Source organism: Microcaecilia unicolor, chromosome 3 (genome assembly GCF_901765095.1).
Source record: "Microcaecilia unicolor chromosome 3, aMicUni1.1, whole genome shotgun sequence".
NCBI classification, from domain to species: domain Eukaryota; kingdom Metazoa; phylum Chordata; class Amphibia; order Gymnophiona; family Siphonopidae; genus Microcaecilia; species Microcaecilia unicolor.
The window spans coordinates 71,859,233-71,885,865 of NC_044033.1; the positions used below are offsets into that span (position 1 = coordinate 71,859,233).

At 44.0% G+C, this 26,633-nt stretch overlaps 1 protein-coding gene across 1 annotated transcript in view; it reads right to left on the minus strand.

Moving 5' to 3' along the window:
* CENPF (centromere protein F) overlaps window positions 1–26,633 on the minus strand; it is a 233,655-nt gene that overhangs the window by 34,732 nt on the left and 172,290 nt on the right. Inside the window, exon 13 of the mRNA XM_030196036.1 lies at window positions 23,040–25,271. Within this exon, the coding sequence (XP_030051896.1) occupies window positions 23,040–25,271 (2,232 nt within the window). The remainder of the gene's footprint in view (window positions 1–23,039; window positions 25,272–26,633) is intronic.

The window sequence follows — 26,633 nt, forward strand, 5'->3', positions numbered from 1 at the left end:
TTTGTGCAGCGCTGCGTACGCCTTATAGCGCTATAGAAATGCTAAATAGTAGTAGTAGTAATTGCAAAACCAACATGTATTCAAAATTTCTTGGCTGGCACATCAAGGAGAAATTATTTACCTGATAATTTTCTTTCCATTACCCTTGCCCACTATTCCAGAACCTGTGGGATAGCTGTGTCCATCAACCAGCAAGTGGCGATAAAGAACTGAAAACTGAGCTGAGACATATCTCTCTTGGCATCCAGTCCAGCTCCTCAATACTTTCGTAGACAAGCAGTAAAGAGAAACTCAAAATAAACACAACAATTTTAAACAACTTGCTAACCTAACACTAACCCAGAGGTTTTCAACCCAGTCCTCGGGGCACACTCAGCCAGTTGGACTTTCAGGATATTCCCACTGAATTCAATAGGGATATCCTGAAAACCCTGACTGGCTGGGTGTGCCCCAAGGACTGGGTTGAAAATAGAGAGTTGCACGGGGACAGAAATCTTACCTATCCCCGCTAGAATCTTACCCATCCCTACCCGTCCCCGCTGGAATCTTACCCATCCCCGCAAAACTTTAACCCATCCCAACCCGTCCCCTCAAGAATTTAACCCATCCCCACAAGAATTTAATGGTACATAAAAGAAAATTCCAGTCAGCTCCCTCAGTCTCTCTCTGGATTTGAGCCACAGCACAGTAGGCAAGGAAGGAACGGAAGTTGGAACACTGGTGCGCACATTTAAGACTTGTCTCCGATTCACTTGCACTGTGTGCTGAGAGGTCGCCACATGCACGCGCCAGTAGGTCAGGTGACATCTGATTCTCGTGCCTGTGTCAGAGCTGAGGTCTGTGCACCAGCCTGGTAGCAAAGAGGATTAATAGTAACATAGTAAGTGACAGCAAATAGACCTGAAAGGTCCATCCACTCTGCCAATAGTCACACTCATGATCAATTCATCATTAAATCAATGAGTGTGATATTATATACTTGATTATGGTCTTTCTTTCATGTTTCTGGAACAAAGACCACAGAAGTCTATCTGGCCCTATCCTTATGTTCCAACTACTGGAGTTGCCGTTGAAGCTCACTCCAGTCTATTCGTCTTCTCATTTGTGGGACACAGACCGTAAAAGTCTGTCCAGCACTGTCCTCATGTTCCAGCCACTGAAGTTGCTGTCTAAGCCCTTTCCAGCCCATCCTAAACCACATTACCATGTATGAGCCACAGACCATACAAGTCTGCCAAGTATCAGCCCTAGTTCTTCACAGCCAGAGTCGCCATCTAAGCGTCACTTGACACATCCACACACATGCAGCCATTTAAGGTTAGGTTTTATATAACTTCCATTTTCTAATTAGAGATCCTCTGTGTTTATCCCACACCTTTTTGAATTCCGTCATCATTTGTGACTCTACCACCTCCTTAATGGAAAACTTTCCACATTTGTGCTGTTAAAGCAAGGAAGAAGAAGAGGAGAGAAGACAGCACTCAAAGAAATTGGTATTTGGTAGATGAGAGGCTGGTCCAGGTGCAGCTTACACTTCTATGAGAAGACCGCAGAACTGCTTCCATCCCCGCGGGAACCCCGCAGGAACTGCCTCCGTCCCCACAGGAACCCCGCAGAGCTGCTTTCATCCCCGCGGGAACCCCGCAGGAGCTGCCTCCGTCCCCGCGGGATTCCCGCGAACCCCGTTCCCGTGCAGCTCTCTAGTTGAAAACCTCTGCACTAACCAAACAAGCAAACATGTGTGGACCTCTTTCATCTCTGGATAACTTGTAGAGAACAAAAGGTATGAAAGACCAACATGCATGGTGACAGTCCTTATTTAACCTACAACTTCTACTATTAATCATTTTTATAGTGCTACTAGACGTATGCAGCACTGCACACATTATATTCAGGTACTTTCTCTGTAGCTAGTGGGCTAACAAACCAAGGTGTTTTTTTGTACCTGGAGCAATGGAGGGTTAAGTGATTTGCCCAGGGTCACAAGGAGATGCAGTGGGAATCAACCCCAGTTCCCCAGGATGTCAGCCCACTGCGCTAACCATTAGGCTACTCCTCCATTCCAAAGTGAGACTTGAACCCACCACCTGAGGTTGCTTTAACCATAAGGCCACTGCTGCGACCCCACTGGCCAACAAATGGTACAGATTTTGTGTCTTGGAAGAGGCATCCCTTTGAACATCAGGCTTAATAAACGTTAAAAAAAAAAAAAAGAAGGAAGGAAGTGCTGTCTAGTGGGTTGACAGCAACTGAAGTACAAGTCAGGAGAATTCCTAGAAAGCACACCTGCTTACATGTAACAAGATTTTTCCATAGTCATGAGAATAAATCATACCAAAGGTATGTGAGATTATTTTATGGCATCAACACAAAGTAGCGTTCTCCGAGCTCAGAAAACTTAAGTTTTACAGCGTATGCATAGCAGATCCTACCGTATATCTCAAGTCATCAGGCAGACAGAGGCTAATAACATGAGGAACTCTCATCTTTTCAAAGAGTGATCCAAGTAATATTCCCAAAATTTACAGGCCAATTTGTCTACCTACTTTCTATAAATTGTTCATTGCAATAAAATATATGATCATATAAGATTTCAAGGAACAAAACAAAAAGTACCAGGAGCCTTCAAAAAAAGGGGGATAAAACCTTTAATCATGTGTTTTGATGAAACAATCCTTGAATGGACCCAACACGGTCCGTGTTTCGGCTCACAGCGCCTGCGCCAGAGGCCACAAAGTGTAGCAGAGCACGTGCGGCTGTATTATAAAATTCAGTACGTTTGCTGGAAGCAATATGCTGCGCTGACGTGCTGTCCCTTCGCACAAGATCAAGCAGAGAGATACTCTCATAAACAAACTCCTTTAGTCACAAAATCAGTGAAGTGACTAAAGGAGTTTGTTTATGAGAGTATCTCTCTGCTTGATCTTGTGCGAAGGGACAGCATGGCGGCGCAGCATATTGCTTCCAGCAAACGTACTGAATTTTATAATACAGCCGCACGTACTCTGCTACATTTCAAGACCCCTGACGCAGGCGCTATGCGCCGAAACACGGAGCGTGTCGGGTCCATTCAAGGATTGTTTCATCAAAACACATGATTAAAGGTTTTATCCCCCATTTTTTGAAGTACTTTTTGTTTTGTTCTTTGGACTTTTGTTTGTACTTTGCTCCCTCTCTTTGCTACACATAAGATTCCAACAATATTATGGCAACAAGACCAGAAGGCCAATAAGAAAAGCAGAAATCTCAATATAGCATGGATTGATAATAAGAAAGCCTTTGACAGCATCCCACACATCTGGATAATAAATTGCTTTGAAATCTACAAAATAAACCCTAGACTGATGGAGTGCATTGTTTTTAGAAAGAAAATGTGGCAAACCACATTCCACTTGAAGTATTAAGATAGACAATTTTTCATTCCTAACATCAAAATCCAGAAAGGAAACAGGCTCCCAGCGACAGCTCCAATAGTACGGAATTGCCAATGCATATATTTACACCTACTCTGAATTTGGTGCAAATGTCTGCACATAGCTGCGTATTTTGTAAAACTATACATATTTATTTACTCACAAAAAGAATATTTGACAGCTCTTGAGGCATATAAAAGATGACTTATTTTGGCTGAGAAACTTTCTAGAGCACCATCACAATCTAAAGAACTGTATGTAATTGTAGAATCATTGGTTGTTCCTAGGTGTCCTAAATCATCTTCTCCATCTAGTCTTGCTCTTTAATTTCATAATAAAGCTAAAAAGATTGTTGATGGATTCCAAAGTGACGAGTCTCAGGATTCTGCTGTAGCTACAAAACTTTGGACTGATTTTGTACCAGTAGATATTCAGCAGGTGTCTCAAAGTATACAGGCATTATATAACTTGAGTAGCTCTTTAAATTCTTTTTTACTTCCGTTTTGAAAGCTGATTTTGCCCCCTCTACAACATATCAATAAGATTTTCCAGGAAGGACAGGTGCTGGTCTTGTTGAAGAGAGCAGCTGTGCATCCTTTGTTTTGTAAAAACACCTTCATCCCTTTCCAGCAATTCCCCTCTCTCCCTGAGCCCTGCCATCCCAATCCATGCCCATCCATGCTCCTCTGTCCCCTGCCCCTCCATTCATCCTTTTCCAGCAATTCCCCTCTCTCCCTTCCATGACCCCCCCTCGCATCCATGCTCCTCTCTCTCCCATGTCCCAGCCTGGCCCGCCCTCTTCTCCCCCCCCCCTTCGCATCCATGCCCCCCCATCGCATCCATGCTGTCGTTTCTCCCCTGCCCTCCCGCTCCCATTGTTCAACTTTACTGCCCACCCTCTTCTCTCCCCCCAACATCCCTTTTTTTTTTTTTTTAATTTACCTCGGTGGCGGTTCTGGCAGCGCAGAGTCAGGGAAGGAGGCGGCGCTCCCGACGTCTAGCCTTCCCTTCGCTGTGTTCCTTCTTCTGACGTCATCCTTGACGTCAGAAGAAGGCGGAACACAGCGAAGGGAAGGCTAGAGACGTCGGGAGCGCCGCCTCCTTCCCTGACGCTGCGCTTTGTTTTTTTTTTCCGCCCTCGACGTCATGACGTTTGCCCTCGACGTCATGACGTTTGACGCGAGGGCGGGGCAGAGACGGCTGGGCTGGCTTCACACCATGAATCCACGAACCCTACAGGGAGTGTTTGAGTGACTTCAGAACGTTGTCTTTAGAACGTTCACGGTGCGTTTTATTATATTAGATTGGTCTTCACCACTGCACACTGGGGAGAATATTTCAGCGTGTTGCCTACAGCGACACCTATATCTTTTTCTTGAGTACGGACATCTAAGGTGGACCCTAGCATCAGGTAACTATGATTTGGATTATTCTTCCCAATGTGCATCACTTTGCATTTGTCCACATTAAATTTCATCTGCCATTTGGATGCCCAGTCTTCCAGTTTCCTAAGGTCTTCTTGCAAATTTTCACAATCCGTATTTGATTTGACAACTTTGAATAGTTTTGTGTCATCTGCAAATTTAATTACCTCACTTGTCATTCCGTTTTCCAAATCATTTATAAATACGTTAAATAGAACCAGTCCAACTAGAGATCCCTGTGGTACTACACTATTCACCATACTACATAGAGAAAAATGGCCATTTAGCCCTACCCTCTGTTTTCTGTCCAATAACCAATTCCTAATCCATAGGACATTGCCTCCTATCCCATGACTTTTTAATTTTCTCAGAAGTCTCTCATGGGAACCTTTGTCAAAAGCTTTCTGAAAATCCAGACAGACTACATCAACCAGCTCACCTTTATTCACGTTTATTTACGCCTTCAAAGAAATAAAGCAAATTGGTGAGGCAAGACTTCCCTTGGCTGAACCCATGCTGACTCTATCCCATTAAACCATGTTTATGTGTTTTGTAATTTTATTATTTATATTTTCCAAAATTTCCCCGGTGTCGCGTTCCCGAGGACCTTGGCATACTGTCAGGCTTCTTCCCCGGGAGCACTGGGTTCGTGAGTCCTTGGGCCACTACCGTGAAGCGGCAGTGGCAGGCAAGATCAAGGTAGAGACAAGACAAGACTGGACCGGAACCCCGGACTGGAGTTCTACACAGGAATACACAGGACTGGAACGCACCGGACGGGTGCGCACTGGAGTGGAGCCCGCTGGACTGGAACACACTGGAGTGGACCCACTAGACTGGAACATACAGGAGTGAAGCCCGCTGGACTGGAACACACTGGAGCGGAACCCACTGGACTGGAACCCACGGGACCGGAACCCGCTGGACAGGAACACACTGGACCTAGGCTTCACCTATGCTTAGCCACCTTTCCCCGAGGGTTGAGCCCTCAGGTTAGGGCAGCCAGCAGGGCTTACAGGAAAAACCGGAACTGGAACTTGCAAGCAGGAACAGCAGGAATCAGGATACAGAAGTGCCCCCAGGCACCTAGGCGAAAGCAAGGCAGACAGGCAGGGAATGCCCGGGTTCCGGCAGTAGGCAGGTTCAAAGCGATGGTCAGGTCAAGGAGCAAGACTATGGCTGGAGCTCCAGTATCAAGGAGTACTGGCAACAGACAGAACAAGGGCAGAAGCTCCAGAAGCAAAAGAAAACACACACGGGAAAACCAGAAGGCTAAACACAAGAAGACTAGGAAACTGTACACAAGCTAACAAGAAAGCTAACCAGTCATACACTAGAAACATACACTAAGCAAACACAGGAGATCTAGTAAAGCTGTACACAGGCTAACAAGCAAAGCTGTGCCCAAGCTAACAAGTCATACACTAGAAACATACACTGAGCAAACACAGGAGATCTAGTAAAGCTGTACACAGGCTAACAAGCAAAGCTGTGCCCAAGCTAGCTAGTCAAACACTAGAAACTCACACAGAGCAAACAATGTAGCAGTGTACAGAGCACTCTACATACCAGGGCCCTTAGACGAAATGCAAAGGCAAGGGCTGCAGTCTCTAAGTGATTAATAAAGCCCTTCAACATCAGAGGCACAGCTGCAGCAATCTCCTTGCCTCCAAACAGAGGCTTGACACACAGAGAAGTCAGCCCACAGGAAGGAATAGCGGGAGCCATCTTGGATACTGGCATAGAGGAATCAGCAGCCATCTTGGAAGAGGCATAGCCCACACAGGTGAGGTCCAGTAAGGCAATCAGCACACAGAGCCAGAGAGAAACTAAGACAGAGACAGACACAGAGACAAGAAGGCCAGCACAGCCACTGACTCCCAGAAACAGGGTAAGAATGAGGGTGGTCACGGCCACCGACATGACACCCGGCACTGAAGTTGGATTTACTGGTCTGTAATTTCCCAGATCACAACCTTTTTAAAAATTGGTGTTACATTGCCCACCCTCCAATTTTCAGGAACTATGGATGATTTTAACAAGCTACAGATCACTAAAAGAAGATCAGCAACTTTATGTTAGGGTTCTTTCAGTACCATGGGGTGTATGCTACCTACTCCAGTTGATTTATCACTCTAACTTGTCAATTTGACTCAGTATGTGTTCTGGGTTCACTGAGATTTCTTTCAGTTCCTCCACATCATCAACCTTGAAAATCATTTGTAGTACAAGTAGATCTCTCACATCTTCTTCCGTAAAGACTGAAACAAAGAATTCATTCAATCTCTTGTCTATGGCCTTGTCCTCCCGAGTGCCCCTTTTGTTGCTTCATGATCTAACGGTCCCACGGATTCCCTCATATGCTTTCTGCTTTTGATGTACCTGAAAAAGTTGTTACTATGAGTTTTTCTCTCCATGGCATTTTTTCATATTCTCTTTTAGCCTTCTTTATCAGTGCTTTGCATCTAGCTTGACGCTGCTTATGTTGCTTGTTATTTTCTTTCATGTGGATCCTTTTTCCATTCTTTAAAGGATGATCTTTAGGCTATAATAGCATCTTTCATTTCACCTTTTAACCATGCTGGCTGTCATTTGCTCTTCTTTCCACCTTTGTTAATACATGGAATGCATCTGGTCTGGGCTTTCATGATGGTATTTTTAAACAACGTCCACACCTGATTTAAAGTCCTAACCTTTGCAGCTGACCCTTTAAGCATCTTTTTAATCACTTTCCTCATTTTCTCAGTCACCCTTTCAAAAATTTAATGATTCTATGATAGACTTCTTTAGTGATTTCACTCCAGATATCAGTTCAAATTTGATCATGTTATGATCACTGTTTCCCAGTGAATACACCACCATTACCTCTCACACTATGCCCTGCATTCCACTAAGGACTAGATCTAAAATAGTCCACCTTTTTGATGGTTCTTGGACCAGGGGTACCAAGTAGTCATTTATTACATCTAAGAATGTTATCTCCCTGGTACTCCCTGATGTAGTACTTATCTAGTCAATTTTGTGGTAATTAAAATTGCCCATTATTATGTTGCCCAATTTGCTAGCTTTCCTAATTTCTGTAAACATTTGTTCATCTGTCTGTTTGTTCTGTCCAGGCAGACTGTAGTACAGCCCTACCAGTATACTGTTTCCCTTCACACATGGCATTTCAATCCACAAGGATTCAATGCTGTTTCCTGTAGAATTTCTATTTTGTTTGACTCAATTCCCTCTAACACATAGTGCAACCCCCCCCCCCCCCATTTGATCCATTCTATCAATGCAATATAATTTGTACCCTGATAACAAACCCTGTCTCATTGATTATCCTCCTTCCAGCAAGTCTCTGAGATGCCTACTATATCTACCTCTCCATTTAGTGCTATATACTCCAACTCTCCCATCTTATTTTTCAGGCTTCTAGCATTTGTATATAGTCATTTCAAATTGTGTTTTTTCCTAGCATCTACAAGCTGTTTTGAAGTTGACCAGGATAATTTGCATCCTTTACTTTGTTCTCCTATTAAACACTCCTGGCTTTCTTTCACTATTATTGAAACCTCTCTATTGGGATTCCCTAAATGTCCAGTTTCAATAGTATCCTTCAAGGATACTCCACACCAAACCATATGCTTCTGGGCGACTGTCAGCTTTTCCCCATATTTTAGTTTAAAAGCTGCTCTTCTCTCCTTTTTGAAAGTTAGCGCCAGCACCCTGCATCCTGGTTAAGGTGAAGTCCATCCTTTCAGAACAAGCTCCCCCTTGCCCAGAATGTTGTCCAGTTCCTAACAAATCTAAATCCCTCATCATTGCACCATCATCTCAACCACGCACTGCGACTGCGGAGCTCTGCTTGATTCTTGGGTCCTGCTCATGGAATGGGAAGCAATTCAAAAAATGCTACCCTGGAGTATATGGCTTTCAAATTTCTAAGAGTCTAAATTTGGCTTCCAGAACCTTCCTCCCTCATTGGTACCCACATGTACCAAGATAGCAGGCTCCTCCCCAGCACCTTCTCAACCACACATTGAGACTGTGGAGCTCTGCTTGCCTCTTGGGTCCTGCACATGGAAAGGGAAGCATTTCCAAAAATGATACCCTAGAGGATCTAGATTTCAGATTTCTAAGAGACTAAATTTGGTTTCCAGAACATCCCTCTCACATTTTCCTATGTCACTGGTACCCACATGTACTAAGACAGCAGGCTCCTCCCCAGAACCATCTCAACCATGCACTGAGACTCCGGAGCTCTGCTTGCCTCTTGGATCCTGCGCAGGGAATGGGAAGCATTTCCGAAAATGCTACCCTGGAGGATCTGGATTTCAGATTTCTGTCTAAGAGCCTAAATTTGGCTTCTAGAACCTCCCTCCCACATTTTCCTGTCATTGGTACCCACATGTACCAAGACAGCAGGCTCCTCCCCAGCAAATTCTAAAATCTTATCTAGGTGACGCGTGACGTCTTCCACTTTTGAATCAGGCAGGCAAGTGACCAGGCGATCCTCATGACCACCAGCCACTCAGCTATCTACATGCCTAACGATCGAATCACCAACTACAACAGCTGTCCTAGCACTTCCCTCCTGGGAAGAAGGTCCTGGAGACACATCCTCAGTGCAAGAGGATACTGCAACCTCTGGTGAGCAGGTCCTGGCTACAGGATTACTTCATACTTCACCAGGGTGATGCTCTCCTTCGAGGAGACCTCCCTCTTCCAAGGTAGTACAGGGGCTGCCAGACTAGAAGTGCGACTTCTCTACAATGTTCCTGGGGCAATGGAGAGTTAATTGACTTTTCCAAGTCACAAGGAACTGTGGTGGGAAATAATAAATAAATCACCTGTAATTGTGCAATTAATCACGATTAAACATTTTAATTGAAGTGCAGCCATATTTTTTTTTTTAATCTAGGTGCATTTACACTAGTTCTATGACTGGTATAAGTGATTGCAGCTAAATTATGTGTGTGTATTTGTGCTGCTACACTAGTATTTTATAAAGGAAAGTAGGTACCCATGTTCTGTTATGATTATGTTAGAATTCTGCTAGTCAGACAGGGGAATGCTTGGAACCGCTCCTGATTGGTCTGTCAGGGGCTGCGCTGATGTCAGTCTGGTCATGTCAGTCTGATCTACTTAAGCTCACCTGTCCCTACAACCCCTGCTTTGGCGTTACTTCAATTCTGCTGAAGCCTTACCTTTGCTCTGTCTGAGCTATTAGCTCTGTTGCTCTGTCTGCCAGCTGCTGTCTGCATGTGTCTAATTACCTCTCTCACTACACTTGGGTTTCTCTGTTTGGCTGTGGTGCTGTGTGGTGAGTTCCTACTTCGTTCTGTTCCAGTTTGTTTTGCTTCCCCTTCCTTCGGAGTTCCTTTTGTGCTGTGGTTGTTTTCTACTTGGCAGGTCCTGCCCTTGTAGCAGACTCAGGACCCTTTTGTTTCTCTCTGTGTGGGGTTGTTTTGTTTGCTCTTTCATTGTACTCCTGATTAACCCATTGTCTGCAGTGTTCCCTGCCTCTAGTTGCTGTGTGTGTGTGCTGAGCTTGGTTTAACCCTTTGTCTGCAGAGCTTCTCTGCTTCTGGCAGTTGTCTGTTTACTGCAGTCTTCCCTTTGTGACTGTTTCAGTCCTTTCTTTGCTGTACTACCTCCTGTATTACACAGCACTGTCCCTTTCTGTGCTGGGTGTGTGTGTTAGGCTCCGCACTCCGTTTTGCGGACTTTTCCCTTCCCTGACTGCTGAGGGTCTCTGCCTACAGTATCTTATATTACAGTCCCTCACCTTGTGTGTGGTGGGCTATGGCTTGACGTGTTTCTGTGTATACTTCCCTTTCTCCTTGATTACCAGCACCGAGGAAGTTGCTGGTGCTTCGGTCCCTGTGGGGACCCCTCGTTTAGTCTCTTTCGCCCCTTCCTAAGTATGAGTTGGTTCCAGTTAGGCCATGAGGCCCGCATGTTTGAATTCTGAGTGAATCGGTTCCCGATAGGCCATGAGGCCCGCCTGATTGCCATACCTTCCCTTTTCTGAAGGTGAAAGTTGGTTGCTGCATGTGTGTACAGGGCTTGGTAGCTGGGGTAGTGTGTAGTGCCTGCTCGGCCCACCCTCGGCCTAACCCCTATACTAGGCCTCGGCTGGGGCCCAAGGGCTCACAACCAGACTAACACGTTCCTTTAATGAACAGGCTCCAAGTTAGATAGTTCTTTATAGAGTTGACCTCTTAGTTCTTTCAGATACCCACAGATCAAGGAGATTTTTTTTATTTAATTGCAGTCAAATTTTAAAAAATGAAAATATTTGAGACTTCATAGCTATGATTAAAAGGATATGTATTGTCAAAGTAGTCTTGCCAATAAAGTATATATCACTTTGGCATTTGGCTACATTGACAAGAGTTGCATACATAAATGATTGCTTAGATGTTACCTGTGGTCAGAGTCTAAAGCATGATGATCGGTTTTATTGGAATGATTTGTATTCTGATGACTTTTCTGATTAAACATATGTAAAACTAACCAATTTAGAGACACTACCCCATGAACACTTCCCTGTGAACTAGGGATTGATGACAGGAAACTGTAATGGTGGAAAGACTCAAAAACAAACATTGCATTTTCTAGAACAATCTGTTTTGGACTTCTCATGGTGGGATAACTTTGATCCTAAGAAATAACATGTAAATCATATTTACATGCTAATTGCGATTTTAGATTCAAAAATCTATTTCCCAGTGATTCAAAAATTTGTTGCTGCTGCAGCTCACACCAATAATATTTCTATTTCAATGGAAACTGCTTTCCCCATTCTCATGAATGTAGCACCTAACCTTACTGCATCATGCACTGGGTAGAACAGTGCATCACGTTTTTAGTGGCTGTGACCCCATTATTGTGGCTACATAAAATATGCAACCTCCCTGGGGACGGAACAATGATGTATATGTACAGCTCACCCAGATCGTGACCCCAGATATGCACCTTGTGACCCTTTCTGGGGTCTTGTCCTAAAGTTTGGAAAGCCCTGGTGTAGAAGAAAATTACTTTGGGAAACAAACTTTGAATCCAGTCTCCTGATCACAATTTGCACAATTGCACTGTGCATCTTGTATCAATGAGGGGGAGATGCTCAAAACAAACCAGGCTTGCAACTCTTCATTTAGACCGTGTTAGCCAGTTTACTACACACGTTATTGAGCACCTAATGCATAAAGGGTCTCAGGACTGCTTTTACTGTTCACAGAAGCAGTGAATGAAAACATTATACAAATCTAAGAAAACAAGCTCATTTGTATTAAAATGAATGTTCTGTGTAATGTACAGATGTTTCTGAGCAATGGACAGAAAGGAGCACCTACCTGTAAGATTCAAAATTTTCTGGTAGGTCTGAGCTGTCCGAGATGCATGAGAACGACTTCTCGATGGAGCAGTCTGCTAGCATTTTTTAATAGGATCTGCATGTGTGTGCGAAATATGCCATTTGCGTGTATTTGTGTGTGTTCCACTCTTCGGAAAGCAGTGTGCTTGCATATTTCAATAGTACAGTATCTACACGTGTGGGGGAAATGAGTCCTGTCCATTTATAATATACCATGAATGTGTATTATGTGTGTATGTTCCGCACGTAGCAGTGTCGTAGAACAATAAACAACGAATCAATCCTCATGAACGCATATGACGTCAGTCAATGCATGCATGTGACGTCCATCTATGGTGCATGCAAAAAGATTTGCTTTACAGAAGGAGACTACCACAAAGGCTGTCAAGATCGTTTTTTTCTCTCTATAAAACATTTCCGCAAGAGACACATGTTCTTTACAAGTGCATGTAACTTGCACTCTCAGAAGTGCTTGCATCATGTATTTACTTGCAACAGACACGGATGGAGGTTTTTTCCTCCACTTTCTCACTTTCTACAAGAGTACGAAGATGGTGAGCTGAGGGGAAAGGACAACCAGGAAAGGAGGGTGGTACAGTAGACGCTGGTTAGGCTTTTGTGTGCCCAACCCTGGCTGCATGTGTATTGCACGCGGGTGTCCTTGGAAGAAAGGTTGGACCAAAAGTGGAGTATGTCTACCATTTAATCAGAACTAAGCTATATGAGGACATCAGAGCTGATACTGATCCACCGATAGCTAGGTCCCATGCAGTACCTGGGCTGGATTAGCTGCTGACTCTCCTGCAGTGCTTTGCACGGGAACCATCCAATCTGTGATAGGGAGTTCCAGCGGTGAGAACCAGTCTACTGTCTCTAGACATTTAACCCAGGTATTGTGAGCCCTGAAATATGTGCCAGGCAGTATATTGCATTCCCCAAGGAGGAAGTTCAACTGTGAGAGTTAAAACAGGAACTTTGTTTTTCAAATTGCTGGTATGCCTAACGTCTTGGGTGCCATTAACTACACCCATGTGCTATTCACCTCCCCCATATGACGAAATGGTATACCGCAAGCTTGGGTACTCCTTGAACATCCAGGTGGTCTGTGATGCTAAGCTGAGGATCCTAGTTGTTGTGTCCAAGTTCCCTGGGAGCTGAAATGACTCATATATCCTTAAAACTCTGCCCTCAGGCACAAATTTGTGGATGGTAAATTTGGTCATGGATGGCTACTGGGTGAACGTTATTGTCAGATACCATATGGGGGCAGGAAAGGGGTTCAGAGATGTTGAGGGAGAGGTTTGGAAGACTAGGGGGGGGGAGTAGATGAGCAGACAGCAGGGAGGTGAGGGGAGTGTACAAGTGTGCAGCTGTTCTATTGAAAAGTACCACTGGAAAGTTGGGGGGGGGGGGGGGGGGGGAGGATGTGCCAACCTTTAAAGAACTTGAGTGATTGATATGTTGTATTCATACAGCTGTATTCTTATAGGGGATGGTGGATACAGATGCAAGCCATGGTTGATGACCCTGCTCCCAGCACCCTGTATGGAAGCAGAGAAGCAGTACAACAATGCCCACATCTCAACCACGGGTACCATGGAGCTCTAGAGGTTAAAAACAGACAACAGCCAGTTCTGCTTTTTGTAACCGAAGTAAACCGTGGACTGGCTCTGTTTGTCAGTCCTCCTAGACCAGTGCACATCATGAAACAACCTGATATGCTATAAAATTTAGAACCCCTACATTCATGTTTATACCACTCTAGCTGATGGGAAGAACAGAGCAGTGTACAGGCTAAAAAAACAGGAAACAACTCCTTTACTGTATAGGAAAGCAGGGTGTTAAAAGACAAACATTGCAAAAAGAGGGTAAAGCAAACGCACAAAAGGACAGGGTTAAAGGGTAACACTGGTAATTTCAGCAAACTGTTTCACCAAAAGTTGTTTTCAGCTCAGTTTTAAAATCCTTAAAAGAGGAATTGCTAAGGAGAGAAAGGGAAAGATTGTTTCGGGTATGAGGAGCCAGAAAGAAGAATGCACTATGACAGGCTGATTCCAAGTGGGCACATTTTGGAGAAGGCAGAACTAAGCGGTGATCATTTAATGAACAGAGGGTTCTGGAGGGGATTTATGTGTGCGTTCCGAGAGATAGTCAGGGATTACAACTCTAAAAGCCTTGAAAGTGAGGGTGGCAATTTTATAAGTGATCCTTTGCTCATCAGGGAGCCAATGATATTGTTTCAGCAGCGGTGAGGTATGACCATAGCGATGGGCACTGATGGCTGTGTTCTGGAGCAACTGAAGTTTCTTTAGTGTGTGACAAGGTAGACCTACATAAACAACATTACAATAACCAAGACGGGTGGTAAACAAAAGAGGATTAGTGCATGGAATTGTGAAGTGACAAATTTATTTGTAGCATTTGTATCCCACATTTTCCCACCTATTTGCAGGCTCAATGTGGCTTACATTATGCCGTGACGGCGATCGCCATTTCTGGGTACAGGGTTTCAAATGGTATTACATTTTGGTGCATACATACTTGGTAAAGAAGAGTACATTGTGGTATTGCATACAAATGGTTTTGCATTAAGGTGCATACATACATAGTACAGAGGAATGATTATGGCATTGCATAGAGGTTTCTAAGTGATCAAGTGGGTTTTAACATAAGTTAGGTCATCGACTATAGAGATGTCATTTTCAACTTAGGAAATAGATTGGTAGTGCGTATTGTATAGCTTTCTTTAATAGCAATGAGGTTAAACAGTCAAGCGGCAAGAGTTCGGTTTTGTCTAGTTCGTATAAAGTCTAATTATTTTGTATATATGATGGAGCGTTGTGGTAAGCCTTCTTGAACAGGTCCGTTTTCAGTAGTCTACGGAAGATTGTTCGGTCTTGTGTTGATTTTATGGCCTTCAGTAATGCGTTCCATAGTTGTGTTCATACGTAGGAGAAGCTGGATGTGTATGTGGATTTATATTTTAGTCCTTTACAACTGGGGTAGTGGAGATTGAGGAATGTTCGTGATGATCTTTTTGCATTCCTAGTAGGCAAGTCTATGAAGTCTGATATAGTAGATGACGGCAGAAAAAGACCTGCACGGTCCATCCAGTCTGCCCAACAAGATAAACTCACATGTGCCATCTCCTGTGTATACCTTACCTTGATTTGTACCTGTCCCTTTCAGGGCACAGACCGTATAAGTCTGCCCAGCACTATCCCCACCCCCCAACCACCCACTCCGCCTCCCACCACCGGCACTGGCACAAACCGTATAACTCTGCCCAGCACTATCCCCGCCTCCCAACCACCAGCCCCGACCCCCACCACCGGCTCTGGCACAGACCGTATAAGTCTGCCCAGCACTATCCCCACCTCCCAACCACCTTGTGCAGAGAGCTGAAATAAGACACTCTCGGTAGGCAATTCTATTCTATCTAAGTTCTTATAATCCGCTTCTTTCCAATTGGATTCAATGTGGATTGCAGTTTAAGATGTACTCAACAACTGAGGAAAATTACAGAAAAGCTAAACTTTACATTAGTTCTCTTGCCCAAACAAGTTTTAAGAGCCTTACAAAAACGCAAATAATTGTCAATTACAAGTAGCTGGCAAGATCATTTTACACTGCTTGTCCCAGAAATAAGCAGTGGATTTTCCCCAAGTCCATTTCAACAACGGCCCATGGACCTTCCCTTAGGAAGCTAGCCAAACGTTTTTTAAACCCTAAAGCTAGCTGCTTTTACCACACTCTTTGGCAACAAATTCCAGAGTTTGAGTGAAGAAGTATTTTCTCCATTTTATACTACTTTGTAGCTTCATTGCGTGCCCCCCAGTCCCAGCATCCTTGGAAAGAGTAAGCAAGCGATTCACATCCTGTTCCACTCCACTCATTATTCTAAAGACCTCTATCATATGTCCCCTCAGCCGTCCTCTCTCCAAGCTGAACAGCCCCAACCATCCTAGTCTCTCCTCACAGGAAAGTCATCCCATCCCCTCCTATCACTCTCGCTGCCCTTCTCTGCACCCTCTCCAATTCCACTATACCCCCTGTGATATGCGATGACCAAAATTGCACACAGCACTCGAGGTGCAGTCGCACCATGGAGCGATACTTGCAATTAGTCTAATTTTCTGGTTCAGTCTGCCTCCAACAATTTTGGAGTAAAGTCAAAACTATTCGTGCCAGCTCGTTTGGGTAATTTCCCTCACCCGATGCTGTATTCCCAGGTTTGGCTAGCCACCAAGTTAAATTTGAAGGAATACTATTCAGCAAATATGATGGGCAAGTTATCTAAAATACAAATTTTTTTCGCTATCTTCTTCAAGGTTTATCCAACTGAGATCTCATCTGGGCCAATGGAGCGTGTAACTGTGGCAGACAATTTAGAGGGCCAACCTTGTTTGGAAAAAAGTTCAGCCTCCCTATTGGAGGGGTACAGTGACCACCTCTCTAAGAGAACAGTCACAATCCAAGACAATCAGCAACTCTGCCTTAAGCTCATCCTTGGACTCAACTTAAATGGGACGGCAGCTGCCATCTTCCTGACAAAGCTAGTGAAGGTGCGAGCCTCAAGTAGAGACTTCCTTCTCTCCTGTGGAGGAGAGGTGTCTGAAGGGATGCCATAAGACCTCTCCTCTGAGAAGCAGTCTGGCTCTCCCTCAGACTCAAGATACTCTTCTGGAGAAGAGAGTCCTCACCTGTCTCGGTCTACTGGCAGAATGTCCAGGCCTCAGTGTGCTGAGGTAGGAAGCCATCACCCGATCCTAAGGAAACGTCCTCTCTTGAAGAGCGGTCACCGCATGAATAGGTCCTGATCCCAATGCCCGTTGAGTCAAAGGTTTCAGTGACTGCTTCACTGGCAAAGCCTAGGCCTCCGAGCTCTGAAGCTGTACTGTGACTAGTGCAAGCGCGCTCTCGATGCAGAAGCACTCTGCTACTGCAGCAAGCCCAATAGGCTTCTCCCTAAGCATGGCCCGGAACCAGTCGGAGGTCGGCATCGTCAAAGGCAGGGTCGGGGCACGGCTGCATTGCAGCTGCAACGCCAGCAACTCCACTCAAAGGGGAGCACGCCAACGTTGCCAATGCCCCAGAGCTCTTCATACCATGCTTCAAGGGGGGGGCCAATGCTTGAGGAATGAGTGTCATGGTCTGGCCCCAAACACTAGCAACACCAGGAATAGGGATCAGTCCGAGAGATAACCTGGTTACACTGGGAACAGCGTTTGAAGCCACTGGGGACCTTCTGGGACATGAAGGGTTGAACAGCCAACGACAAATTTAAACAGCTCAATAGTGAAAAAGGTTCGATGCAACATGGCCTGAGCTCAGGCACAAAAGGGCCTCTAGAGTCGAAAAACAAAAGAAACTTAAAACCATACCAAAACAATTCAAAACTGACCTTGAGACTTGCCTTTTCAAAGACATATAGGTCGGAGCTTCCCCGTGAATGATTTTGTGGACCAGGGTGCAAACTCTGAACGCAATTCGTTCTTTTAAAGGGAACCAGTGTAGTTTTTCTCTTAGGGGTTTGGCACTTTTGTATTTCGTTTTCCCAAATATGAGTCTGGCTGCTGTGTTTTGAGCTGTCTGAAGCTTTTTAACAACTTGTTCTTTGCATCCGGCATAGATGGCATTGCAGTAATCTAGATGGCTTAACACCATCGATTGTACCAGGCTACAGAATATTTCCCTTGGGAAGAAAGGTTTGATCCTTTTAAGTTTCCACATTGAGTGGAACATTTTCTTTGCAGTATTTTTCGCATGGTCTTCGAGTGTTAGATTTCGGTCAATTGTGACTCCCAGAATTTTCAGACTGAGACCGGAAGGGTATAGTCTGGGGTGTTTATGGTGCACGAAGCTGGTGGAAAACTAGTTTTAATCAAGTGGGGGATATGTTGCAAAACAGAAAATGAGGAATCAAGAATAATACCTAAATAACAAAAGGTAGGTACTGGCATAATAGATGTGCCAGAGTGATGGGGGATGGAGGAGGGAGAATTGAACCAGAGAACCAACAGGCAACTGTTTTATCTGGATTTAGCACTAACTGATGATCACTTAGCTAGCTAGTAACTGAGTCAAGACAGATCTGTAAAGGAGTAAGGGGAGGAAGAGATTATAGGAAAGAGCAGCAGAATGTCATCAACATACAGATAAGTGGAGATTCCGAAGGATTGTATGTGAGCAGAGAGGGGACTCAAGAAGAGATTAAAGAGAGGAGGAGAGAGTATAGACCCTTGGGGTACACCCCAATGTAGTTATCTCCTCTCAGATGTGTCAGAGAGAATGACCTGAAATGTGCAATGAGATAGAAAGAAAGTGAACCAAGAAAAAACAGTTCCAGTGATGCCTAAGGAAGATAAATGTGAGAGTAAGAGGTAATGGTCAACCAAATCAAAAGAGGCAGCAAGGTCTAGCAAGACTGCCAGTATCTTTCTAGGCTGGTCCAAGTGGAAATGAAGTTCACTACAAGCAGGTGGCGATAGAAAACACAGAAAGCACATGGTATTCCTGGACGCCCAGCTCCCTCTGCCTTCAGTATATGAAATTTCCTAAGCAGAGTGAATAAGAAAGGCAAAATAACAAACTTTCCTCACAGAGAACAAACGCCCCTGAACCAGAGCAATAACCAAACAAAGGAGGAATGTTATCAACTCCCTGCAATAAAAACAGCATGTAGTAACTCTGATAGCTTGTCTTCAAATACTCCTGATGAGGCACAATGTCTGTATGCAACATCTGTACAAAAACTAAAGTCAGACAGGGAGGGATCATGGATTCATCTGCTGTGACTAAAGGAAAGAAAATTATCAAGGTAAGAACCTAATTTTCCCTTCCTTGTCATCAACAGCAGATTGTGACAAGGCTACATCCCTGTGTATAGAGTGAAGCAGCAAAACCATGAACTACATATCCCAGAAGGCATTTCCAGTCCTAGCAGTGAGCCCAGGGGATAGGCAAGCTGGCCGTATACCGTCTCTGACCACAAGAGGGAGGGTGAATGAAGGAGCCAGTTCACCTGGACCCGCAATCAGTATATCATGCTGCCCACCTGTAATAGGGTGGGCTGAGAAGCAGGAGGAGGATTGGATGGAAGAGGGAATTAATCAGCCTGAGCAGGGGAAGAAAGGAGAATGGAATGGGAGCTTGAGAGCTGAGGAAGGCAGCCCCTGAAGGTTTGGAAACCTACATGGTTTTGGAATTTATTTTGGTTTCAACCCTACTTAAGTAGAGAAGCCTGTTTTTCTTTTATGAGACCTGTTTGCTTTGGGGAAACCATGAATGGTGGAAAATTTGCTGGGGGAATTACTAACCTGTTTTGAAACCTGATTATTTTGAGAACCTCTGAAGTTGGAAGACTTGTTTATGAAGGAGGGCTGCCTGGTGGGAAGAGGGGTTCAGTTCAGGAGGAGAGAAGCAGTTGCAGGCTGAAAATCCTTGGGCAAGAGAGGACCCTAAAGTACTGTTCAGTTCAGGAGGAGAGGAGCAGTGCAGGTTGAAATACCTTGGGTTTGAGGAAGTCCCAAAAGTATTGCACCTCCTGAAAGTAAAGGCTGCTTGGTGATTAACTGTTTGTCTTGAGGGGAAATCCTGCTTGTGGGACAAGTACTATTTGTTTGCTACTCACTGGGACCAAAAAAGCAGGGATTTCCAAAGGACTATTGCATTCCCCTCAGGGAAGGGGGCAAATTCTTGGTGTAATTGGCTGATGTACTAGGCAAGGCAGAACAGCCCTGCCTGAAAAGCAAGTCTCTACTCTGGAGTGAAGTTTTGTTTATTAATCTGAAAAATAAAGGAATGTTTTGAAGTATTCCCGGGTGGCAGTTTTGTGAAGTTCTGGCTATTCATGGGAGGCAGCTTCCTCCCCCATACTGGAGCAGCGGGCCCGTTTACAAGATAAATCCATTAACTGATGAGATGTACCAAAGCACTCTCTAAGTAGGGTTGGAACAGGCAACTCCGCGAGCAAGCACTTGCGCTCCAAAATGCGCATCCTGCCGCGCTGCCACATCCAGCCTGTAATGCTGCACAAAAGAGAGCTGAGAAGTCCAGGTAGCCGTACGACAGATTTCTTGAAAAGACACCCGTTTCAGCCCATGAAGAAGACATTGCCCTCATAGAGGGTGCTTTAAACACTTCAGGCGGAGACTGCCCTGAAAGCAGATAAGTCTTAAGCTGGTGAACTTTTCAGCGCCTTCCTTGCTGTCTGTTTGCTAGTGCTGAAAAAGAAAATAAACAATTCCGAATAATGGCACATGGAAATGAAAGAGGTAAAAAAAAAAAAAAGGCAAGGAAGAAGGGGGTTTATAACTTACCTTGCTGAAAAGCAATTCCGGCCATGGTGAGTGGTCCTGCTGGGGGAACTGTAGGACTGGCACAAAGTTCACTGTGAGTTAATAAAAGCCATTATAGGGGCATGTAACAAACAGCTGGTGGAGCAATACAGAGGAACATAACACTGCCTGTATCAGGGAGGGGGAGCGGGGACAGGTGGAAGCGGGTACAATGGTCATGGAGATGCCTGTAAGGAGGAAAACAGAAATAGAATTTGGCGGATGGGGAGAGAGAGACATGTAATAGACAACAAGTGTTAAGTAAGTATGGGGGGGGGGGGGGTGAAAAACTTAACGTATGTTGCCAGTCGAGGCAAGAAGCAGCTCGGCAAACCATCCCAGAGACCTGTGCACATAGAAAGTAAACAATAAGAGGTGCATCTAAATCAGCAGGAAGGAGGGGGGGGGGGGGATAAATATTGGACGTGGAACATACTTACCATGGTGTACAGGGTTTGGGGGATGCAGGGGAGACAGGAGGATGACCAATATGGCTGGCTGTGGAGAGAAAACAAAAACCAGGGGATGGGGGGGGATATAGCATGTGACAAACAGCATAGAACAGGTAGATGGAGGAGGATGTGTGCAGTGACCTACCTGCTGCACCAAGAGGGATGCCTGTATGATCTGTCAAAAAGCCGCACAGTTCATGCTGCAGCTCTCTCAGCTCCTGGCACAAGTCCAGTAACTGCATCTGGGCTTTGTTCCTCGACTCCTGCAGCTTCTGCAATGTTGCCTCCCTCGTCTCCTGGAGCATTGCCTCACCCACAAGCCACCAGATACAAGCCGCGACTGCCAGAACATCGTCTCACTTGCAAGCTGCACCCCACCTCAATACCCTGTGCCAGTAAGCCTGTGGATGCCAGCATTCCACTTGTTCTGCTGTTCCCAATTCTGGCGTAGCTCGGGCTGTGGCACTCTGGGCAATGCTGGTCATTCCCCTGGGGCATTTTGTGGTGCCCTTCATCCACAGGGCCCCATACAGGGGACCACAGGGTGAGGGTAAGGGTCACAGTAGCTTCAGCAGCATTCTGGACAGTGGGTGTTATTGGCCCCGCTACAAATCCATTCAAATAGAAAAGGAAAAGACATAATAGCAATTATACCCCACAACTACCCTATTTAACACACCCCATTTCAAAACATACTGCACCCCTCCTCCCCAAACTCACCATCCTCTTCATCTTCCCCTGTGCCATATGAAGCCTCCACTCCTGACACCCCTCCAGAAATGCTCAACTCCGGATCTAGTACAACAAACAAACCACAAGACAGTTTGTAATAACGCTGTTTTATCAGTACCAGATTGTCTCCCCCTCAAGGTACACGCAACTCACCGTTCTCTCCGTTGGTGGGCACCACTGATGTGTCCCACCGCACAACCCTGACATTGTCTTGCGCTGTATGGTGGCCATTACACACTCCTCCAGGGGAATAAGGGTCAAGCTATACTGAGCCCCCCCCCCCCCCCCCCCAGGTACTCTTGCGGTGCTTGGCCATCTTGGAGGCCTTTGATTTTACAAGCCCAGAGAAATTGTCCACAGTGCACTTTTTAACACCCAGTGCACTGATGTCCGCTGTTATCTCCTTCCAAATTAGTAGTTTCTGACCGAAAAATAGCCGAGACTTTTTTAAAATTCGCAGAAACTCTGCAGAGGCATGATGCACCAGGACCTCCAGCTCATCATTGCTGAATTTTGGTGCACCCTTCTGCTTAGCTTCAGCACTTTGAGGTTGCATGTCCTCCTCCATGTGGAGCTGGACTCTACTGTATATCCTCCTTAATGCCTCTTAACAGGTTAGAAAAGAAAACCAAATGTTAGATGCAAATGCTGCACACAAAGGAAAGAAAAACAAAACAAAAACACTTCACCTACCCTCTAAATATTTAGATACTTATCAAAAATAATAGAAAGTAACAGAAAAAAGGGTAACACCCCCCCCCAAAAAAAAAAAACTACTCTACAAACTGCAAGCATGCACCATCACAAAAGCTTACACAGGCATTGTGAACCGCAAAGAGGCATGCTACTAAAAGTACCAGCTTTTAAAGCGGATCTGCAAAACATTAATACACTTCTGTGCCTTCCTTACGGCATAATTTTACAAAACACACTTATGACATGTGCCATCAATGCATGTCTATGACGCATTTGCTACCATTCTGTTTTCTTTCTTAGGCATATGCAGAACATCAACGCTTATCACAAGACCGTTCTGTGTATATGCTAGGTGCTGTCTCTACCGGGCTTTACATAAACTTTCCGCGTATTTCATTTGCATGCGATTTCCTTGAGCATTGATCACTGTTCCACATTCGTTAAGTTCAGCAGTGACTATTTACGTACATGGATATTAACTGTGACATTTGCATATCGTCCCCTCTGTCATTTATCTAAAATCTGAATTGGCCCCTCGCTTCTTAAAACTTACACACATGCTCTCAATATTTTACATTGAAAGTTAATATAAATTGATCTTATCAAAATAGTAGTACCTTTTCAACAAGGGAAGTTCTTTCAGATCTCGCAAACTCCAACTCTCTTTCAAGTTTCTTCTGAAGAATGTCCAAAGAATCAACAGTAATTTGGAATGAACCATTCTTAGTGGATATTTCTTGTACCTCCTTTTGCAGTTTATCCTTTTCATTTTGCAATCTCTCCTTTTCCTGCTTCCAGCTTTCATTCTCAGCTTTAACTTGATGCTGCAAGGTATCATTTTCTTGCATCTTTTCATCCACTTTCTGTTTACATTCCTCAAGCTCCTCACTTAGTTGTTCTTTCAATGATTCTAGATTTGCAAATTTAATCTGGGCTTCCTGAATTTGTTGCAACAGTTGTGTTTTGTCACATTCCAGGCAAGCAACTTGACTAATCAAGCCTTGTTCTTTAACTTCCCACGTTTCCTGTTTACTACAGTAAAATACTATTTTCTCATTCAAGTCTTTTATCTGTGTTTGCAGCAAAAGGACAACATTTTTTGACTCCTTTTCCATTTGAATCTTTTCGTGTTCACTTTTCTCCAGCAACTTTGTAATGGTAGAGATGGAAGTTTCTAATGTGGAAATCTTCTCCTGGTTTAGTTTTAAGTCTTCATCTAACTCTTCCTTTTTTGATTTCAGACTCTCTTGCTCCAGTTTCAAAGTTTCTAGTTTCTTCATCAACTCTTCAATCAAGTCTTTTAGTTTTTCTGCCTCTTCTTTTGTGGTCTCAGCTTGAAGAATCATATCTTCTAAATTTTCCTCTGACATTTGTAAATCTCTTTCTAGATTCTCAATTTTATCTAGAAGAGAATCTCTTTTCCGATCACTCTCTTTTAGCTTTTCAATTATGTGATGCTTTTTTTTTTCATCTGATTCTATGCGTATTTTCAGTTTTTCAATGCCATTTCGTAGCTGAGCCATCTCTTCCTGAGCAGAATTCAATCTTGCAGATATTTCACCCTTTTCAAAGAGTGAGCTTTCCAAAGCCTTGGAGAGTTTCAAATTTTCGGTTTCATACCCATTTAATTTGGTTTGTAAAGTTTCAGATTCCTTTGCTAGCAGCTCTTTTTCCTGAATTAGTTGTCTTACTTGATTTTTCAACTCATCATTTTGTAGACACTGCAACTCTAAATCCTTTTCAAGGTCCTGCAGATGTTGTTGAAGTTTGCCTTTTTCCTTGAAGAATTGGTCTGTGTCAGACTTTGCAGTCTGAAGCATGCTTTTTTGTATTTTGATTTCTTCCTCTAGTGTCTTGATGAATTCCATGGAATCAGCTTTACTTGATTGGAGGTCCTCAGCCTTCTCCTTTAACTTTTCATAAATTTGATGCAATGCCTCCTGGTCTTCTGACAAACTGTTTAATTCCTGATTAAGTTGGTTTTTTTCAACTGTAATTATAGAAAGCTGTTCCTGTAGATTGTAAATCAACTTCTGTTTATTTTCATTTTCATTTTCTAAAAGTTGACTTTTTGTTTGGAGCGCTTCAATATCAGTTTCTATTGACAAGGCATGGTTCTCAATGTTTGCCTTCTCTGATTTTATTCTCTTCAATTCATTTTCGGCTTCTAGGTATTTTTCAGTCCATTCTTCCTTAGCTACTTCTAAAGAACTAAACATCTCAGTGACACTAGACAATTTGACCTTGTATATTTCTACCTCTGTAGTCATGCTCTCAAGATTCTTTTCTACATCCTTTAACTTGCAAGTTAACTGCTGTTTATCAGAAGAAATTGATTTAATTTCCTTAACTAAGTTTAAATTTTCTGTTTCAAGTTCCAGCACATGCCTCTCCAGTTCTCTATTTGTGCTTGTCTTTGCATTTAACTCTATTTGCGTTGCATCTAGATTTAAACTTAGTTGATTAACTTCCAACAACAAAGTACCAATTTTTTTCTTACTTTCCTCCACACACTTAAGCAACTGTGCATTTTCACTTGGTATCTGCGGAAGCACCATCTGGATATTTTCTATGGTTAATTGGTTCTTCTCGAAGTCCACAGGAGGCACAGAACATGTGTGTTTGCTCACTGAATTGATAGTTTCTTTTGCTTCATTTATTTTCCCAAGATTCACTAATGTAGAACTCTCTCTTGCAATCTTATCTATGCCTTCATGTGAAGAATCTTTGTTGTGCATCATATTTAGAATACATTCACTTGCTGGGGCACTATCAGTTTTGTAGGATGATTTTTCTGTAGGCAAAGTATGCACTTCTTGTTGGCTATGATTTTCTAGTTTAAATGGAGTCTGCAGATAACGCAACAAAAAAAAAAAGAGAGAGAAAAAAGGGAATGTGTATTACAAAATAACAGTACTCAAATTTTCCAAAATAAAAGTTGACTGGAGTACTCAGAAGAAAGGTATCAAATAGTCAAAAAGTCACATAAGGGGGATATCCAGCTGGAAACAAATAAACATGGAACATTTCTACCAATCAATTAAAAATACAGACGAGGTCAGCAGAAGACCTTTTGATCTATCTACCCCTATTGTTGAGGCCCTTTTACTAAGCTGAGGTAAGAAACGGGCTTAGTGTGTCCTAACGCAGGACATTCTTGTGTGCTGAGCCCATTTTTACTGCGGATGTAAAATAGGGCTTTTTTTTTTTTGTTACATTTGTACCCCGCACTTTCCCACTCATGGCAGGCTCAATGCAGCTTACATGGGGCAATGGAGGGTTAAGTGACTTGCCCAGAGTCACAAGGATCTGCTTGTGCCTGAAGTGGGAATCGAACTCAGTTCCTCAGGACCACAGTCCACTACCCTAACCACTATGCCACTCCTCTCTTTTTTATTCTGGTACTAATTTTTCCATTAGCACACTGGATCAGCAAAAATATTAACCATGCCCACACTCCACTCATTCCCTGCCCATGCTACACCCCCCGCCTAAAAATAAATAGAAAAAAAATTAATATTGTGCGATTACCTCACACGAATAGGGAAACACTGGACTCTTTAGCATGCCCTGTATTAAGCTTTTCTGCAGCTTAAGCCCATATTAGGACTTAGCGTACCTTAGTAAAAGGTCCCCACAATAATAGACAAATAACATGTACATAAGAAAGGGTTAATTGAAATAAATGAAAAGACAGAGATAGAATTAGCCAGATTAAGCTAAGTGAAAATCTATATAAATAAATCCCACCTCCAATGTTCTGAAGCCCTGAAGCCTGCCCCTGAAGTGTTCGTAGGGTCTCAGCACCAATCATAGCCCCGCCCACCCCTCACATAATTTGCAACTCCAACGTTCTGAAGCTCACTCCGTTCCACTGAAGCCCTGTAGTGTCCGTAACCTCACTCAGCACCACTCATACAGCCGCCCACAGCCCCACCCCTCGCACGATACCCTCCCCCGCCACCGCCAACTTTGCATCACCTCCTGCTGACGACCCTCCCGACGCCAACCCGTCGTCGCCTACCTTTGCTGGCGGGGGACCCCAACCCCCACCAGCCAAGGTCGTCTTCTTCCTTCAAAAGGTTTCCTCCTGTTTCTGACGTCCTGCACATTGTACGTGCAGGACGTCAGACTCAAAGAACGAAGGCTTGCTAAGCTGATCTTCATTCTGTGAGTCTGACTTCCTGCACGTACAACGTGTAGGACATCAG